Source organism: Agelaius tricolor, unplaced genomic scaffold (assembly GCF_023055355.1).
Source record: "Agelaius tricolor isolate 1412-34295 unplaced genomic scaffold, bAgeTri1.0.p SCAF_114, whole genome shotgun sequence".
NCBI classification, from domain to species: Eukaryota; Metazoa; Chordata; class Aves; order Passeriformes; family Icteridae; genus Agelaius; species Agelaius tricolor.
This window is the reverse complement of record NW_027269374.1, coordinates 19,866-38,868: the sequence shown is the minus strand read 5'-3', so window position 1 is coordinate 38,868 and position 19,003 is coordinate 19,866. Positions and strand designations below refer to the sequence as shown.

The window sequence follows — 19,003 nt, the reverse complement described above, 5'->3', positions numbered from 1 at the left end:
GGTGTTGACCAATCAGCGCCCGAGGAAGGCGGGACTATGCAGCGCGGCGGGACGGGGCGGCGCACGGGACAAAAAGGCTGCGATCGGCTGGTTCGTGGCGGGGGAGCCCCGGGGACAGCCCCGGGACCACCGGGGGCCTCTCCGAGCCTAGGCGCTGCTGAGCCATGCGGCGGCTGCGGTCTATGGGGTCCTACGCAGCGTTCCCGGTTACCTACGAGAGCCTACCGTGTGTCACGGAGCAGCCCGGGGCGTCCCACGGTGCCCACGGGTGTCTGGCACCCCTCGGGGCCCCCAAGCGTCCCCAAGTGTGCCGCGCAGTCCTTGGCATTCCTACACAGCGTGCACGGGGGTCCCACAATGTTCCAAGGGGTCCCTCAATGTCCCCTAGGGTCCCACCGTGTCTCCAGTACCCCATGGGGTCCCCAAAGTGTCCCCAGATGCCTTTCAGTGTCCCTCAGTGTCCCCAAATGCACCTTAATGTCCCTAAGTGTCCTTTGGTGTCCCTCAATGTCTCCCCCCGTCCCCGGTGTCCCTCATCCCCACCGATGTCCCCAAATGTGCCCAAGTGTCCCGGCCTCCCGGCCGTGTCCCCTCCCCGCTGCCCCCGTGCCCGGCCCATCCCCGCTGCCCGCGGCGCTCCCGGTGCCGGGGAAAGCCGGGGGCAGCCCCGGCGGGCGGGGCGGGAAGAGCCGAAGCCGCCGCCACCCACGAAAGCGCCGAGATTGCGGCAACACGGCCCGGCCCGGCCCGGGACAACGGGGGGACAATGAGGGGACACCGAGGGAACAACGAGGGGACACCACGGGGACAATCAGGGGACACTGGGGAGATACCAGGGGACACCCGGGAATACCGAGGGGACACTGAGGGGACACCGAAGGGACAATGGGGTGATAACGAGGGGACGCCCGGGAACACCGGGGGGACACCAAGGGGACACAGAAGGGACAACGAGGGGACACCGGGAAGATACCGGGGACACCCGGGAACACCGGGGGGACACCAAGGGGACAACGCGGGGACACCAAGGGGACAACGCGGGGACACCCGGGAACACCGGCTCGGACACAGCGGCACCGGAGAGCGGCCACGCCGGGGCTCCGCCGCTCCCCGGTGCACCGAGGGGGCGCCCGGTGCTGCCGGTGCCTCCCATCCCGCCCGGAACTGCCCCGGGTTTTCCTGCCCGTCCCATCCCGCGCGGTCCCGTCCCGGTGCGACGGGCGCAGCGCGGAGACCCCGGCCCGGTATCGGTTCTGCTTTCGAGGGGAGGCGCCAGGGCAGGAGCACCTGCCCCGGGATTCCCCACCTGCCGCCGCCCTATAAGAGAAGCGGCGGCCGCACACACCGAGCAGCGATGGCTCCGCTCCGCCGCCTCTGCCTGTGCCTGCTCCTCGCGCTGCTGCCGCCGCCTCCCGCCGCACCGGCACCGGCACCGGCACCGGCACCGCTCCGCCGGCCGGACTGGGCCGCCTGCCGGGTGCTGTCCCGGGAGCTGTCGCGGCTGCTGGGGGCGGTCAGAGAGCCGTACCCGGTGCTGGTGAGTACCGGGGGATCGGAAAACAACGGGGGGACTCGGGAGGCACCGGGGCTCAGCCAGAGCACCGGGAGTTCTGCCGGGGCACCGGAGGGCTCGGCCGGAGAGAGCCCACTCCGGGCTGGGGACACCGGGAGTTCGGAAAGCGCCGGGAGAGCACGGCCGGGGAGAGCCAGGATTCGGCCGGTGCACCGGGGGGCTCGGGAAGCACCGGGGGCATCGAGAAGAACCGGGGGGCTCAGCCAGAGCGCCGAGGAGCTCGGGAAGCATCGGGGGACTCCACCGGGGGCACCGGAGGACTCGGGAAACACCGGGGGCTCGGGAGGCACGGGGGGCCCGACCGGGGAGTGCCGGGACTCGGCCGGTGCACCGGGGGACTCGGGAAGGACCGGGGGGCTCAGCCGGGACGAGCGGGAGGCTCGGAAAGCACCGGGAGCTCGGGAAGCACCGGGGAGCTCGGCCGGGGGCACCGGGAGGCTCGGGAAGCACCGGGAGGTGCGGGCTCATCACGGCGGGGGGGTTCGGTGTCCCGGTCGTACCGGAGACGTGAGCACCGGCCCCGATCGCTGCTCCAGGAGGGGCTGCAGCTGCTGGAGGAGGAACCCCAAAATTGGCCCCCCCGGATCCGCTGCAGCGACGCCTGCGACCCCCTGAGCCTGGAGAGCAACCACACGGTACCGGCGGCTCCGGGGGCACCGGGAGGGCTCCGGGATCACCGGGGGGACCCCAGGGATGCTCGGGGGTGTGGCTGAGGGTGCCTGGGGGCGTCCCAGGGGTGCCCGGAGGTCCCAGGGGATGCTCTGGGGTTCACCTGGGGGGTCCCAGGGATGTCTGGGGGTCCCAGGGGATGCTCTGAGGATAAACCTGGGGGTCCCAGGGGATGCTCTGGGGGTCCTGGGGATGTCTAGAGGTTCCAGGGGATGCTCTGGGGTTCACTTGGGGGGGAGTCCCAGGGATGTCTGGAGGTCCCAGGGGATGCTCTGAGGATAAACCTGGGGGTCCCAGAAGGGTCCCAGGGGATGCTCTGGGGTTCACTTGGGGGGGGGGGGTCTCAAGGATGTCTGGGGGTCCCAGGGGTGCTGGGGGATGCACTTGGGGATCCCAGAGGGGTCCCAGGAAAGCTGCTGGATGAATTTGAGGGTCCTGGGGATGTCTGGGGGATCCCAGGGATGATGAAGCTGAAGGTCCCAGAGGGCTCCCAGGGATGCTGGGGGATGCACTCGGGGGTCCTGGGGGTCCCAGGGATGTCTGGGGGATGCACTCAGGGGTCCCAGAAGTGTCCCAGGGATGCACATGGGGGTCCTGGAGATGTCAGGGGGAGTCCCAGGGATGCTGAGGATGAAGCTGGGGGTCCCAGAGGGCTCCCAGGGATGCTGGGGGATGCACTCGGGGGTCCCAAGGATGTGTTTGGAGGTCCCAGAAGGCTCCCAGGGATGCTGGGGGATGCACTCGGGGGTCCTGTGGGGATATCCCGGACCCCCACCTCACCCCCCTGCTCCCCCAGCTCTGCCTGCAGCGCATCCGCCAGGCGCTCCAGCACTACCGGGACCTGCTGGGCTCCGACATCTTCCAGGAGCTGCCGCAGCCGCAGCTGGAGAGCACCATGGAGCAGCTGCTGCGCCTCGTGCAGGTCAGCACCCCGGGCAGCCCGGCCCTCAGGGACCCTCAGTGGCCCTCAGGCTCCCCAGATGTCCCTCAGGCTCCCCAGATGGCCCTCAGGGACCCTCAGTGGCCCTCAGGCTCCCCAAATGTCCCTCAGGCTCCCCAGATGGCCCTCAGGGACCCTCAGTGGCCCTCAGGGACCCTCAGTGGCCCTCAGGGTCCCCAAATGTCCCTCAGGCTCCCCAGATGGCCCTCAGGGACCCTCAGTGGCCCTCAGGGACCCTCAGTGGCCCTCAGGGTCCCCAAATGTCCCTCAGGGTCTCTTAGTGGCCCTCAGCGTCCCCCAAATGTCCCTGAGGGTCCCTCAGGGTCCTCAAATGTCCCACCCTGTCTCACAGTGTCTCTCAGCATCCCAAATGTCCCTCAATGACCCTCAGTGTCCCCCGGGGTCCCTCAATGACCCTCAGTGTCCCCCGGGGTCCCTCAGTATTCCCCAGTGACCCTCAGTGTCCCTCAATGACCCTCAGTGTCCCCCGGGGTCCCTCAGTATTCCCCAGTGACCCTCAGTGTCCCCCGGGGGGGTCACACAGGTCCCCCCTGACCCCGCCCTGTCCCCTCTGTCCCCTCAGGACGGGCACGGTCGCCCTCCCCGGCACCTCCTGGCCCCCACCGATCTTTGGGAGCAGCCGGTGAAGCGGCACCTGGCCCTGAAACGGCTCCGCTCCTTCTCCGCCCTCATCGGCCGCGTCTTCAACCACGGAGCCCGCTGAGATCAGACCCGACCCGCCCCCGGATAACAACCCCGCCCCCGGATAACAACCCCGCCCCCGGATAACAACCCCGCCCCCGGACCCCGCCCTTATTTATCACCGCCCACCTCCGGACCCCGCCCTTATTTATCGCCCCCCACCCACCCAGGGCACCCCCATCCCCTAATTCCGGACACCACCCACCCCCTCGGACACCCCTCCCCTTATTTATCGCCCTCCACTCCCGGACACCGCCCCCTACCCCTTATTTATCGCCCCCCCACCCCTTATTTATCACCCCCCCATTTATTTATCGCCCCCCACCCCTATTTATCGCCCCCCCCATTATTTATTGCCCCCTCCCGGGGTTATTTATGATTGGAGCCGTTCCTTTATTTATCTCGGGTATTTATCAGTTTCTAATAAAGCTCCCAAAGAGAGCAGAGAGCAGCGAGTGCGTGGGGAGGGGGGAGATAGGAAGGGGTTAATTTACAGAGAGGGGGGTGAGGAGGGGTCTCTGGGGGGGAAGAGATCGGGGAGGGGTCCCCTGAAAGGAAGAGACTGAGGAGGGGTCCCTGGGAGGGACTGAGGAGGGGTCCCTGGGAGGGAAGGGACCGAGGAGGGGTCCCCAGGAGGGAAGAGGCAGGGGAGGGGTCCCCGGAAGAGAAGGGGCTGGGGAGGGGTCCCCGGAAGAGAAGGGGCTGGGGAGGGGTCACTGGAATGGAAGGGATTGAGGCAGGGGTCCCCGGAAGGGTCCCCACAAGAGAAGGGGCTGAGGAGGGGTCCCCGGAAGGGAAAGGGTTTGGGAGGGGTCCCCGGAAGGGGTTCCTGGAATGGAAGGGACTGGGGAAGGGCCCCTGGGAGGGGAGGGGTCTCTCCAAGGGAAGGGACTGAGGAGGGATCCCCGGAAAGGGGGGGACTGGGGAGGGGTCTCTGGAAGGGGTCCCCGGGAGGGGAGGGGTCACTGGAAGGGGTCCCCGGGAGGGGTCTCTGGAAGGGGTCCCCGGGAGGGGAGGGGTCACTGGAAGGGGTCCCCGGGAGGGGAGGGGTCACTGGAAGTCGCTGGCGTCGATGTGCAGCGGGGGAAGGTCGGTGAACAGGGAGGGCACCGAGGGCAGGGCCGAGTCCTCGGGCTGCGGCAGGAATGGATCGTGCTGGGCCAGGAGAGCCGCGCTGCCTGCGGGGGGACAGGGACAGCTCAGTGCCAGGGGGACAGGGATGGGACAGGGGACAGCTGAGTGCCAGGGGGACAGGGATGGGACAGGGGACAGCTGAGTGACAGGGGGACAGGGACAGCTGAGTGATAGGGGGACAGGGCAAGGACAGCTCAGTGCCAGGGGGACAGGGATGGGACAGGGGACAGCTGAGTGCCAGGGGGACAGGGGATAGCTGAGTGCCAGGGGGACAGGGACAGGGGACAGCTGAGTGACAGAGGGACAGGGGACAGGGACAGGGGACAGCTCAGTGCCAGGGGGACAGGGATGGGACAGGGGACAGCTGAGTGCCAGGGGGACAGGGGACAGGGACAGGGGACAGCTGAGTGCCAGGGGGACAGGGATGGGACAGGGGACAGCTGAGTGCCAGGGGGACAGGGGACAGGGACAGGGGACAGCTCAGTGCCAGGGGGACAGGGACAGGGGACAGCTCAGTGCTCATAGGGGACACGGCAGTGCCCAGGGGACAGGGCAGGGCTCAGGGACAGGGCAGGGACAGGGGACAGCTCAGTGCCCTGGGGGACACCTTAATGCCCAGGGGACACCTCCTCCCCAGCCCCAGCCACTCACCAGGGCTCAGCTGGAAGCTCTCCTCCAAGCTCTCCTCCAAGCTCTCCTCCAAGGTTGCCACCACGTCCGGCATCAGCTCGGCCACTCCCAGTGTCCCCAATGTCCCCAAGGTCCCCGAGGGTGGCTCCAGCCCCTCCAGCAGCTCCTGCATGTCCTGTCCCCCCTGCAGCAGCAGCTCCTGCATGTCCTGTCCCCCTGGCAGCAGCTCCAGGTCCCTCAGCTCTGCTGGCAGTGTCCCCTGCTCCTCGGGGACCCGCGGTGGCTCCGCTGTCCCCTGCAGTATCCCCAAGTCCCCTGAGGCCACCTGCAGCCCCCCAGGCAGCACTTGCACGCTCCCCGCAGCTCCTGGTGCCACCTGCAGTGTCCCCTGGAGCTTGGGGACTCCTGATGTCACCTGTGGTGGCTCCAGGCTTTGGGGTTGTGGTTGTAGTGTCCCCAGGCCTGTGGCCATCACCTGAGGTGTCCCCAGCTTCCCAAGGGTGACCTGTGGTGTCCCTGGGCTCGTGGCCATTCCTTGAAATGTCCCCAAGTTCCCAGGGGTGACCTGTGGCATCTCTGGGCTCGTGGCCACCATCTGCAGAGTCTGAGGTGTCCCCAAATTCCCAGGGATGACCCGAAGTGTCCCTGGACTCACAGTCACCCCTTGAAGTGTCCCCAAATTCTCAGGGGTGATCCGAAGTGTCCCTGGACTCACGGTCACCCCTTGAGGTGTCCCCAAATTCTCAGGGGTGACCCGAAGTGTCCCTGGACTCACGGTCACCCCTTGAGGTGTCCCCAAATTCTCAGGGATGACCTGAAGTGTCCCTGGACTCATGGTCACCCCTTGACGTGTCCCCAGGATCCCATGGGTGACCCGTGGCATCCCTGGGCTCGTGGCCACCCCCTGAGGTGTCCCCAGGTCCCCAGGTGTCCCCTGCCCTCGGGGCTGCAGCTGCAGCGTCTCCAGGTTCTCCGTGGCCACCAGCAGCTCCTCCTCGGTCTGACGCCGGTTGGGCGGCCTGGAGGGACAGACAGAGGGGTTGGGGTTGGGATTGGGGTGAGGGGTTGGGGATTGGGGATTTGGGGCAGGGATTGGGTTCAGGGGATTGGGGTCAGGGGATTGGGGTCAGGGGATTGGGGTCAGGGATTGGGGTCAGGGTCAGGGATTGGGGTCAGGGATTGGGGTCAGGGTCAGGGATTGGGGTTTGGGGTCGGGGATTAGGGTCAGGGATTGGGGTCAGAGTTGGGGATTGGGGTCGGGGTTGGGGTCAGGGATTGGGGTCAGAGTTGGGGATTGGGGTCAGGGATTGGGGTTTGGGGTCAGGGATTGGGGTTTGGGGTCAGGGATTGAGGTCAGGGATTGGGGTCAGAATAGGGGTCAGGGATTTGGGTCAGAGTTGGGGATTGGGGTCAGGGTCAGGGGATTGAAGTCAAGGATCAGGGTCAGGAATCGGGGTTGGAATAGGGGTCAAAGGTTGGGGTCAGGGATTGGATCAGGGATTGGGGTCAGTGATTGAGATCAGGGATCAGGGTCAGAGTCGGGGATTGGGGATCAGGGTTGGGATCAGAGTCAGGGATCAGGGCCAGGGATTGGGGTCACTATCAGGGACTGGGGTCATGTTCAACCAGGGATTGGGGTCAGGGGCTCAGGGTCAGGGGACCCCACAGCCCCACAGAGGTGTCCCCTCACCTGGAGGACACACGGATGAGGCGACGGTTCAGGTACTTCTGGGACTCGCTCAGGTTCCCTGGGGACAAAGAGAGACATCAGGGGGTGCCCTGGCTCAGTCCCAGGCCGTACCAGGCCGTGCCAGGCCGTGCCAGCCCGTACCAGGCCGTGCCAGGCCGTGCCAGGCCATGCCAGGCCGTGCCAGGCCGTGCCAGGCCATGCCAGGCCGTACCAGGCCGTGCCAGGCCGTACCCTCCAGCCTCTGGCTGTAGTAGGGCCCGAAAGCCTCGTCCCGGGGGATGTTGGGGTACAGGAACTTGAGGGGGTTTTCTGGATTCTTCTCCTCCAGGCTCATGTGGTAGTCACGGATGATGTCGGGCAGGGCCAGGGACACCAGCTCCGAGGCTGTGTAGGGTTCCACGGCGTGGAAAGTGGGGGACCCTGCAGGGGGGACAGCAGGGGTCAGCTGGAGGGGTGGCACCATCATCCCTGTGTCCCACAGAAAGCTGGGCTGGGGATGGGAATTCATTCTTGTTCATTTTTAACCTAAATCTGAATCCAGCTCCACCATTCTCGTCCATTTCTAACCTAAATCTAAATTCAGGTTCCCCATTTTCATTAATTTCTAACCTAAATGTGAATTCAGCTCCACCATTCCCATCCATTTTTAACCTAAATCTGAATTCAGCTTCACCATTCTCGTCCATTTTTAACCTAAACCTGAATTCAGGTTTCCTATTCTCATCCATTTCTAACCTAAATCTGAATTCATGTTCCCCATTCTCATCCATTTTTAGCCTAAATCTGAATTCAGGTTCCCCATTTTCATTAATTTCTAACCTAAATCTGAATTCAGCTTCACCATTCTCATCCATTTTTAACCTAAACCTGAATTCAGGTTTCCTATTCTCATCCATTTTGAACCTAAATCTGAATTTAACCTAAATCTGAATTCAGCTTCACCATTCTCATCCATTTTGAACCTAAATCTGAATTTAACCTAAATCTGAATTCAGGTTCCCCATTCTCATCCATTTTGAACCTAAATCTGAATTTAACCTAAATCTGAATTCACGTTCCCCATTCTCATCCATTTTGAACCTAAATCTGAATTTAACCTAAATCCGAATTCAGGTTCACCATTCTCATCCATTTTGAACCTAAATCTGAATTTAACCTAAATCTGAATTCAGCTTCACCATTCTCATCCATTTTGAACCTAAATCTGAATTTATCCTCTTGCTTGCTAAACTTCAGGGGAGGGAGGTTCATCTTCTTTGCCTTACAGTGGATCTGAACCTCCAGGGTCTCCCCCAAATTTGCTCAGGACGTGATAAACCTCACCATGGACATGGAAAATCCCCTCTCTCCACACAGGCTTCCCCTGCTCCAGGGGGGTTCTGGGGGGTTCCTGGGGGGTTCCCTCACCTGTCTCCTGGTGCTCCACCCACGTGAAGGTGACACCACCCAGGACGCTCTCGCTGAAGCGCAGCAGGAACGTCCCCGTCCTCTTGGACTTGAGCAGTTTCTCCTCCTGCTTGCGGCTCACGAAGCCCAGGATGAGTCTGGGGGAGGCACTGTCAGCTCCTGTGGACCCCCAGACCCCTCCGCAGCAAGCCCAGCCCTGCTCCTACCCGTTCTTCCAGAGCTGCTTGAGGTGCTCCTGGAGCAGCCCCAGGATCCCGTCCAGCCAGGCCCAGAAGGAGAAACCGGAGGCTCCATCCTGAGGGAGGGGACAGGGGGACATGGATGGACACAGGGACATGGGGAGGACATGGAGGGATGGGGGACACGGAGGGATGGGGGACATGGAGGGACATGGTGGGACATGGTGGGGACATGGGGATGGAGGGGACAGGAAGGGACGTGGAGGGACATGGGGACATGGATGGACACAGGGACGTGGGGAGGACATGGAGGGATGGGGGACATGGAGGGACATGGTGGGGACATGGTGGGGACATGGAGGGATGGGGGACATGGAGGGACATGGTGGGGACATGGAGGGATGGTGGGGACATGGGGATGGAGGGGACAGGAAGGGACGTGGAGGGACATGGGGACATGGATGGACACAGGGACATGGGGAGGACATGGAGGGACATGGTGGAGACATGGGGATGGAGGGGACAGGAAGGGACATGGAGGGACAGGGGGACATGGAGGGAGAGGGGGACATGGAGGGAGAGGGGGACATGGGGAGGACAGGGAGGGACATGGGGAACATGGAGGGACATGGGGACATGAGGACATGGAGGGACGGGGGACATGGAGGGACATGGGAACATGGAGGGATGGGAAGACAGGGGGACGTGGAGGGATAGGAGGGACAAGGAGGGGACGTGGCCATGGGGACATGGAGGGACAGAGGCAACAGGGCCATGGGGACAGAGGGACAGGCCCTACTGACCTTTGAGAACTTGTGCCAGGCCACGGTGCTGTCCGGTGACGGCTTCGAGCCTTGGGGTGAGAGCAGAGTAAGGGGGGACAGCCATGTCCCCTGGTGTCCCCTGCTGTCCCCTGGTGTCCCCACGTGTCCCTGGCCTTACCCAGGAGTTTCTTGGCCAGCATCAGGAGGTTGTCCCGGCTGAGGCCCCGCTCGGCCACGCTCTGGAACTGCCAGCTCAGCACCTCGGCCAGCTGGGGCCACGGGGCTGGGGGCGGGGATGAGAAGAACTGCTGGGCCTGGGGACACGGAGGGGACACGGGGGACACGGGGTGAGCGGGGTCCAGGACAGTGGGAGGGGAGGGGGACACGGGATGGGGACATCGGGAGGGGACAGGGACAGCAGGAGGGGACATAGGGAGAGGATGGGGACAGCAGGAGGGGATGGGGACACGAGATGGGGACAGGGACACAGGATGGGGACAGGGACATGAGGAGACGATGGGGACAGTGGGAGAGGAGAGGTGAGGAGAGGAACAGGAGGAGGGGATCAGGAGGAGGGGATGGGGACAGGGGATAGGGATAAGGGGAGGGGGACAGGGCGATGGGGACATGGGGAGGGGACGGGGACATGCACTGGGGTAGGGGATGGGGACAGCGGGAGGGGAATGGAACAGGGGATGGGGACAGGGACAGGGGATGGGAACATGCACAGGAGTAGGGGATGGGGACATGGGGAGGGGACAGGGACAGCAGGAGGGGATGGGGACATGCACAGGAGCAGAGGGGGGGGACATGGAAGGGGCAGGGACATGGGCAGAGGACAGGAGGAGGACATGGGTAGAGAAGGGGGACAGGGATCAGACAGGGGGACAGGGAGCAGGGGATGGGGACATGCACCAGGGCAGGGGACAAGGACAGGGGATGGGACAAGGATTAAGGGACAGAACAGGGACCAGGGCAGGGGTGGCACAGGGCAGGGGTGGCACAGGGGCAGGGGTGGCACAGGGCCAGGGGGTCCCGCTCGCCTTGGGGTCAGAGCTGAGCATGTTGAACCAGAGGATGGAGGCCCAGGCACTGGAGAACTGGTTGTTGTTGGAGATGATGACAAAGGGCAGCGTGGTGGCCTGGGGAGGAGGGGACAGGGGCTCAGGCTGGCTGTCCCCAGCCCCCCCTGGCTGTCCCCAAACCCCCCAAGCCCCCCAGCCCTCACCTCCAGCTCCAGCTCCAGCCCGCAGTAGGCGTAAGCCAGCGTGAAGGTGATGAGGTGCAGCTCCTCTGTCACAACCAGGGGACCCTGTGGGGAGGTGACACCGCTGTCACCGCCCGGCCTGGCCCCCCCGCGGCCCCCCCAGCCCCATCCCGTGCCCACCTCGCCGCTGGCACCTTTGCCCTTGCCAGCCCTGCTGTCCTTCTGCTCCTTCAGGGTCTGTTGGGGACAGCAGAGTCAGCCCCGGGGGTGGGGGGGTCCTCACCGTGCCCCCCACCCTGGGGGGGGGGGGGGGATTTGGGGGTCTGGGGGGGTCCGGGGGGGTCCCTACGAGGTACTGGAAGTCGCAGACCAGCCCCTCCTGGGGACTGTCCCCGGCCAGGAGCGTTTTGCTGCTCGATGTCAGGATGTTGAACCGGCGGAACCTGTGGGGCACAGGCAGGAGGTGGGAGGGGGTCAGGACCCCCGTGAGGGAAAATAGGGGGGTCAGGACCCCAGGAGGGCAAATGGGGGGGTCAGGACCCCCGGGGTGGGGTCGCAGCCCCTCCAGCGCTGTCCCAGCTCTCACCCTTTGATGTTGGGAGGGTCCCTGCAAGAGATAAGGGAGGGGTCAGGGCCGGTGGGACACACATGATATTGTAATATTTAAATTACATTATATTTATATTTATTGTAATATCTAAATTCTTAGTTTGTTCTATATAATTTTTACCATAATTTAACAATTTAAAATTTGAATAAATTAAATGATCTAATTATTTATAATTATTATTTAATTTAATAAATTAAATAAATTAATTTGATAAATGAAAAATTAATACGTATATAATACAATTATTTGTAATCATTATTCAATTAAATAAATTATTCTAAAAAGAAATTAATACATTAAATAATATAATTTGTAATCATTATTTATTTTAACAAATTAAAAAATGTAATTTAATACATTAAATTTGAATAAATTAAATAATATCATTCTTTACAGCTATTAATTTATTTAATAAAATAAACAATACAATTAGTTATAATTATTATTTAATTTATTAAAATAAAAATTTAATATATAAAATAATGTATTTATAATTATTATTTAATTGAATCAATTAAACAAAATAATTATCCATAATTATTATTTAATTGAATAAATTGAATAATTAGATTTGATAAATAAATAATTTAATATATTAAATAATATGATATAATAGTTATTTAATTGAATCAATTAAAAATATAATTATCCATAATTATTATTTAATTTAATAAATCGAATAATTAAATTTGATAAATAAATAATTTAATACCTCAAATTTTATTTATTTATTACTATTTAATGTAATAAACGAAATCATTTACTTTAACAACCTAAACAATTCCATTTAATTTAATAACCCTTTGGAGCCCGAGAGGTTTCCCATCCTCCTGCCCCCTGCCGGCCCCACCTGTCGATGTGGATCCGGGCCTCCATGCGGTGGTTGCGGTCGTGCAGCCTCACCAGCAGGCGGGCCCGGCTCGAGAACTTCCCGGCGGTTCGGAGCACCAGGGGCCGCTTCCCGGCGTTGGGGGTGCTGGGCTGCTGCTCCACCACGAAGGCGCTGGGGAAAATGGGGGTTCAGGGCTGCCTGAGACCCCCCAGTCCTCCCTGGGCTTCCCCGAGACCCCCCTGTCCTACCCCAGACCCCCCAGTCCTCCCTGGGCTGCCCCAGACCCCCCAGTCCTCCCTGGGCTGCCCCAGACCCCCCAGTCCTCCGTGAGACCCCTCCAGACCCCCCAGTCCTGCCCCAGACCCCCCCGTCCTCCCCGAGACCCCCCCTGTCCTCCCCAGGCTGCCCCGGCTGAAAATCCTGGAAAATCCCAGGTTGGAGGGAAGCCATGCAGGTTTAACTCCTGGTTTGGGCATGGGACACCCCCAAAATCTGTCCTGTCTTAAATCTCAATGTTTGAGTGGTGTCCAAACACCCAGAGATGGAAGGGACCCATCAGGACAATCTCCAGCACCCCAAAATCTGTCCTGTCTTAAATCTCAATGTTGGAGTGGTGTCCAAACACCCAGAGATGGAAGGGACCCATCAGGACAATCTCCAGCACCCCAAAATCTGTCCTGTCTTAAATCTCAATGTTGGAGTGGTGTCCAAACACCCAGAGATGGAAGGGACCCATCAGGATGATCTCCAGCTCCTGGCTTGGCATGGGACAACCCCAAAATCTCCTAAATCCCAATGTTGGAGTGGTGTCCAAACAACCAGAGATTGAAGGGACCCATCAAAAGTCCAACTCCTGGCACAGGATAACCCCAAAACCTGCCCTGTCCTAAATTTCAACATTTGAGTGGTGTCCAAACACCCAGAGCTGGAAGGGACCCATCAGGATCAAAGTCCAGCCCAGCACAGGACACCACAAATTTCTCCCCAAATCCCAGAGCATTGCCCAAACCCTCCCTGACCTCCTGAATTACAGAATACCCAGAGCTGCAAGAGACCCATGAGGATCATCCAGACCCTGCACAGACACCCCAAAATCCCACCCCATTGTTGTCCAAACACTCCTGGAGCTCTGCCACCCTTGGTCACCATTTCCTGGAGACCTCTGGAATCATCCAGAGCTGCAAGGGACCCATGAGGATCATTGATCCCACTCCAGACCCTGCACAGACACCCCAAAATCCCACCCTGTTGTTGTCCAAACACTCCTGGGGCTCTGTCACCCTCGGTCACCATTCCCTGGGGAGCTTCCCCAGTGATGTTCCCCCAAATCCCAGAGCATTGCCCCAACCCTCCCTGACCTCTTGAATTACAGAATACCCAGAGCTGGAAGGAACCCATCAGGACCATTGATCCCACTCAAGACCCTGCACAAACACCCCAAAACGTGCCTGGGAGTGTTGTCCAAACACTCCTGGAGCTCTGTCACCCTTGGTCACCATTTCCTGGAGACCTCTTGAGTCATCCAGAGCTGCAAGGGACCCATCAGGACCATTGATCCCACTCCAGACCCTGCACAAACACCCCAAAACGTGCCTGGGAGTGTTGTCCAAACACTCCTGGAGCTCTGTCACCCCCGGTCACCATTCCCTGGAGAGCTTCCCCAGCTCTCCACCACCCTCTGGGGGGAAGAACTTTTCCTGCTCTCCACCTTGGAGCCCTCCTGGCCCAGCCCACCTCTTGAGCAGGTGCGTGAGCTGCTCCTGCAGCCTCTGCTCCAGCAGGGGCGTCTCTGCCACCAGCGGGTCCCTGGCATAGGTCACCTTTTGTCGCAGGTCCCCCAGCGCCCGCAGCAGCTGCCGCAGCTGGAACAACCCCTGGCCCAACTCCGTGAACCTGCGGGGTTCAGGGACCTCAGAGGGGTTCGGCTGCAGCCCCCCCGAGCCCCCCCACAAGCCCCCCAAAATCTTACCAGGTCTCCAGCGGGCGCAGGTTGGTGTCAGCAGAGCCCCCCAGGCACAGGTGCTGCTGCCGCACCCTCCAGCCCCCCAATTCCTGCTGCAGCAGCTCCTGCAGGGTCTCACTGCGCCCCAAAAGCTGCTGCATTTGAGCCAGCACCTCCTGAGGGGAGATTTGGCTTTGAATGGGGTGCTCAGGGTGGGTAGGAACCCCCCCACCCCCCCAAAAACCCAGCCCGAGCTCCCCCTCCTCACCCGCCGCTGCCGGTCCAGGTTCTGCAGTTTGGCTTGGAGGGATTGGAGCTCCTGGAGGTACCCGGGGTCCCGGTTCCTCTCCTCACCTGAGGGCAGCGGGGCTCGCTCAGGGTTTTGGGGGGCTCACAGGGCAGTTCCCACCCCCCCTCCCTGCCCATCTCCCCGGTGTGAGGCTCACCTGGCTGGTAGTGCACCTTGAAGCAGAAGTCGAAGGCATCCTGCAAATCCTCCAGGTGCCTGAAGGCTCGTTCGGCTTCCTGCGGGCACGGAGGGGTCAGGAGGGGTCGGGGGGGCTCGGAGGGGGTCCCGGGGGTCTCAGGGGTCGTGGGGTTACCTGCAGGGCTGTGTGGAACTCAGCCAAGCGCCGCTGGATCTGCTGCTCCCGCCCGCTCTCCGGGGCTGGGCTGGGCGCAGGGACCGACCCCGCCTAAGGAGGGAGAAATGGGGTGGGGGGCGCTGCAGGGGGACCACCGGGGTGGGCAGGGGGGGTGGCACAGCCCTTCCCTACCTGCCCCTCGGCCTGCCCGAGGCGCAGGATCCGCCGCTCCTCCTGCAGCAGGTTGGCCACCAGGTTGGCGAAGCTCTCCGGCTTCTCCTCGAACTCAGCCTGGGGAGGGCTCGGGGGCGTGAGCGCGGCGCGGAGACCCCTCCCCACTGCCCTCCCCCCCGCCCTGAATCCCACCTGGAGGTCGCGGTGAGCCTTGCGGAGGTTGTGCTTCAGCATGAAATCCTCGCGGTCCGAGCCCAGGCTGCCCAGGCGCTCTCCCAGTAAGACCAGTAAGGAGTGGAACAGCATGCGGGCGTGCGAGCAGAGCGGCTCCGCTGCCTGGCGCCTGCGGCAGCGCGGGCTCAGCGCCGGCTCTGCCCCGCCCGGGCCCCCCTCACCCTGGGGCATTTTATAAAAATCCCTTTTATTTTATAAAAATCCATTTTTTTTATTTTATAAAAGTCCCTTTGCCAGGATTTTTTCGCCCCCCTGACCCCCTGATACATAATAATATAATATAATATAATATAATATAATATAATATAAGCCTTCTGAAACTGGAAAGTCTGTTTATTATTCATTCCTTTCGAGCTTTCTGATGAAATCCTTTCTTCTATTTTTTTAGTATAGTATTATATTATATATTTAGTATAGTATGGTTTTTTACAGTTTTAGTATAGTAATTATATCGTATTATATCATATCATATTAGATTAGATTATATTATACTAAAATGCTATACTATATAGCAAATAATATATATTATAGACACTATTATTTTAATATTATATAATTATTATTAATTATAATAATAAATAATATTATTTTAATATGATATAATATAATGATATGAGATATGATATGATATGATATGATATGATATATAATATAATATATAATATCAGCTTTCTGAAACATGAACTCAAGATTTTCATCTCTTCCCTCAACCTGGCGACCCTCAAACACTGCCACACCCCCCGGTACCGCCCCCAACCCCGGTGCCGCCCCCAGCCCCGGTTCCCCCCCGGTACCGCCCCCAGCCCCGGTGCCGCCCCCAGCCCCGGTTCCCCCCAGTACCGCCCCCAGCCCCTTTTTTCCCCCGGTACCAGTTCTGGCTCTCGATCCAGGCAGCCAAGGACTGGCGCACGGCCATGGGCAGCGCCGAGCCCGCGTACAGCTGGTGCACCTGCTCCAGGTAAGTGTTGGCCAAGCCCTGCACCTCCTGCCACTGCGCCATGCTGGGGGGGGGGACAGCGGGTCAGGGGCGTCCCGGGACCCCCCCGGGGTCACCGAGGGACCGGAGGGTGAGAAACAGCCGCGTGTCACAGCTGGGCACATCTGCGCCCCACGCACCTGCCTGCAGCACCGGCCGCACGGGGGTCCCGCTGCTCCCGGGGGTTCCCTCGCTCCTTCTCGGTCCCGGGGGTCCCTCTGCTCTGGTTCTGGGTGGTCCCGCTGCTCCCGGGGGTCCCGCTGCTCCTGTTTGGTCTCGGGGGTCCCTCTGCTCTGGTTCTGGGTGCTCCCGGGGGTCCCCTCGCTCCTGCTCAGTCCCGGGGGTCCCTCTGCTCCTGCTCGGTCCTAGGTGGTCCCGGGGGTCCCCCTCTGCTCCTGCTCGGTCTCGGGGGTCCCTGCGCTCCTGCTCGGTCCTGGCTGGTCCCGGGGGTTCCTCCGCTCTGGTTCTGGCTGCTCCCGGGGGTCCCCTCGCTCCCGCTGGGGTGGTCGCGGACCCGCAGCCGCGTCCTGTGGTGGGAGCAGGGGGTGAGCCCATGGAGGTTCCCCACCCGGGGCGGGGGGCACACGCACGGAACGCCCACACGAGGGCCCCCAGCACCCCCAGACACCTCCTCAGACGCCCCCCCTAGACCGGACCCCCACTGAACCCCCCCATTGAGCCCCATCCCCAGTGGGGTGGGTGCCCCTGAACGCGCCCCGCCCAGCGGGACCGCCCTCCAAGGGTCGCTCTGTGTGCCCCAGCCGGGGTCCCCTGCCTGTGCCCCCCTCCCCTGGGACCCTCCGAGCTCCAGAACCGCCCACATCCCGCCCCGGTCCCCCCCGGGACCCCCGAGCCACCTCCGCCGGCACCGGAGCAGGAAGGCGGGTTGGCCACGCCCCCTCCCCACTCTGCTCGGTGATTGGTGGAGAGCGGCGCGGGGGCCACGCCCCCGCAACCGCCGGCTTTGGGAGGGTTCGTTCATTTCCCCAATTTTACGTCACGCGCGATGGGCGTGGCCATGTTGGCGGGGTTGTTGAGGGGGCGGGGTCAGGGGGGAACGGGGGAGGGAATGGCGGCGGCCCGGGATGGGCGGGGGGAAAACAGAGACGGGGAGGGAGGGGACCGGGACAGGCCATGGGGACAGGGACAGGCCGTAAGGACAGGGACAGAATCATGGGGACAGGGGGACAATGAGACAGCGACCGAGCCATGGGGACCAGGACAGCCTGGGGACCGGGACAGGCCATGGGGACAGAGACAGAGGGGACCGGGACAGGCCATGGGGACAGGGACAGGCCCTAAGGACAGAGACAGAACCATGGGGACATGGGGACAGCGACAACGACAGAGCCAGGGGAATGGGGCCAGCCTGGGGACAGGGACAGAGCCATGGGGACAGGGGGACAGAGAGACAACGACAGGTCGTGGGGACAGAGCCAGAGGGACGGGGACAGCCTGGGGACAGGGACAGAGCCCTGGGGACAGGGACAGGCTGGAGGGAGAGAGGGAAAGAGCCATGGGAACAGGGACAAGGCAGTGTGGCCCCTGGGACGGGGACAAGGCTGGGGCTGTAGGGGACAGGGACAAGCCAGGCCCAGCTGCCACCACGTGTCTCAAGCCACCACGTGGCCAAGCTCCGGCTGCCCCAGGGCAGGGTGACCCCGCATCGATCTGTCCCCAAACAACGACCCGCCAGCACCACCTGCCACACGTGCCCTTTATTCATTCAGACGATGACCACGGCGCCGCTGTGCGCGGTGGGCACCGGCGAGGGCTCCCCGGCCGAGGTGAAATACCCGATGAGCGCCCTCACACCGGCCTTGAGGCCCGGCTGCAGCCCCAGCTGCACCCCCATGGCCACCGGACCCCCCAAACCGCCGGTGAGCGCCGCCAGCCCGGCATAACCCAAATCCTCGGCGGCTTCCAGCGCTCGAGTAGACGCCGTGGCTTCACAGCCCTGGAAGGCGAAGTAGACGCTGGTGCCGAGGTTGTAGAAGATGCTGACTCCCGGTACCCAGTCCAGCACCCGGTGCGCTTCCCGTTCCCCCGCCGGGCTGCAGGCATCCTCATCCTCCCGCCGGTGCCGCCGCACGGCGCCGCCGCACGGTTGGACCCGCGGCAATTCCCGGTTTTCCCGGCTCGGGGGTGGCGTGGGCTCCGCGCTGTCCCGGCTCAGAGGCGGCTCCGTGCCTGGCACGGGGGGATCCGCACAGGCAGAGCCCCCCGGGCTCAGCGCCAGCCGGAGCAGCAGCAGCGCCAGCGGCCGCGGGGTTGGGGTGCCCGGTACCCGCGCCAGCCCCCGCAGCAGCGCCGCGGCCGTGGCGGTGCCCACATCCCGTGCCAGCTCCAGCGTCTCGGCCTCAGCCTGGGGGGCACAGCCGGCTTTGAGCAGTGCCAAGGTCAGGGCAGCACGGGCCAGCCCGCGGGGCAGCGCTGGCAGCCGGGAGAAGCCGGGGAGGTGATGAGGATGAAGGCTTTGGCACGGTAGCCCCGGTGGCCGCGGCGGGATGGGCTCTGCCAGCCCCGCCAGCTCCGCCAGCAGCGCCCGGTCACCACCAGCCAGCCCGGGGCTGATGATGGACGCAGCCATGGCATGGCTGAGGATGAGGAGAGGGAGGAAGAGCAGAACCTGGGGCATGGCGGAGGCGCTGGGAGGTGGGAGAAGGACAGAACCCCGTCAGAACCCCGTGGGTGCAGCCCCCCGAGCCCGCCCGGTGCCCACCCCCGGTTCCTCACCCGCTCACCGTTGTCCCCTG

The 19,003-nt window shown here is 62.0% G+C and overlaps 2 protein-coding genes across 2 annotated transcripts; both read right to left on the bottom strand.

Annotated features, from left to right (window-relative positions):
- Window positions 1–4,253: 4,253 nt before the first annotated feature.
- STAT2 (signal transducer and activator of transcription 2) lies at window positions 4,254–16,523 on the bottom strand. The gene is made up of 23 exons (XM_071419664.1): window positions 16,388–16,523; window positions 16,141–16,272; window positions 15,230–15,380; window positions 15,056–15,154; window positions 14,882–14,974; window positions 14,726–14,804; window positions 14,548–14,633; window positions 14,307–14,455; window positions 14,072–14,230; window positions 12,356–12,508; window positions 11,482–11,502; window positions 11,245–11,338; window positions 11,076–11,132; window positions 10,917–11,000; window positions 10,732–10,830; window positions 9,867–10,002; window positions 9,728–9,777; window positions 8,952–9,040; window positions 8,746–8,882; window positions 7,570–7,758; window positions 7,339–7,396; window positions 5,670–6,667; window positions 4,254–5,062 (listed from the first exon to the last, which is right to left on the bottom strand). Exons 2-23 carry the CDS (start codon window positions 16,269–16,271, stop codon window positions 4,935–4,937), a joined length of 3,240 nt encoding a protein of 1,079 aa, XP_071275765.1. The 5' UTR covers window position 16,272; window positions 16,388–16,523; the 3' UTR covers window positions 4,254–4,934.
- A 1,434-nt stretch (window positions 16,524–17,957) lies between these two features.
- Window positions 17,958–18,918, bottom strand: APOF (apolipoprotein F). The gene has a single exon (XM_071419666.1). The coding sequence runs from the start codon at window positions 18,883–18,885 to the stop codon at window positions 17,974–17,976; it is 912 nt and encodes a 303-aa protein (XP_071275767.1). The 5' UTR covers window positions 18,886–18,918; the 3' UTR covers window positions 17,958–17,973.
- Window positions 18,919–19,003: the final 85 nt, after the last annotated feature.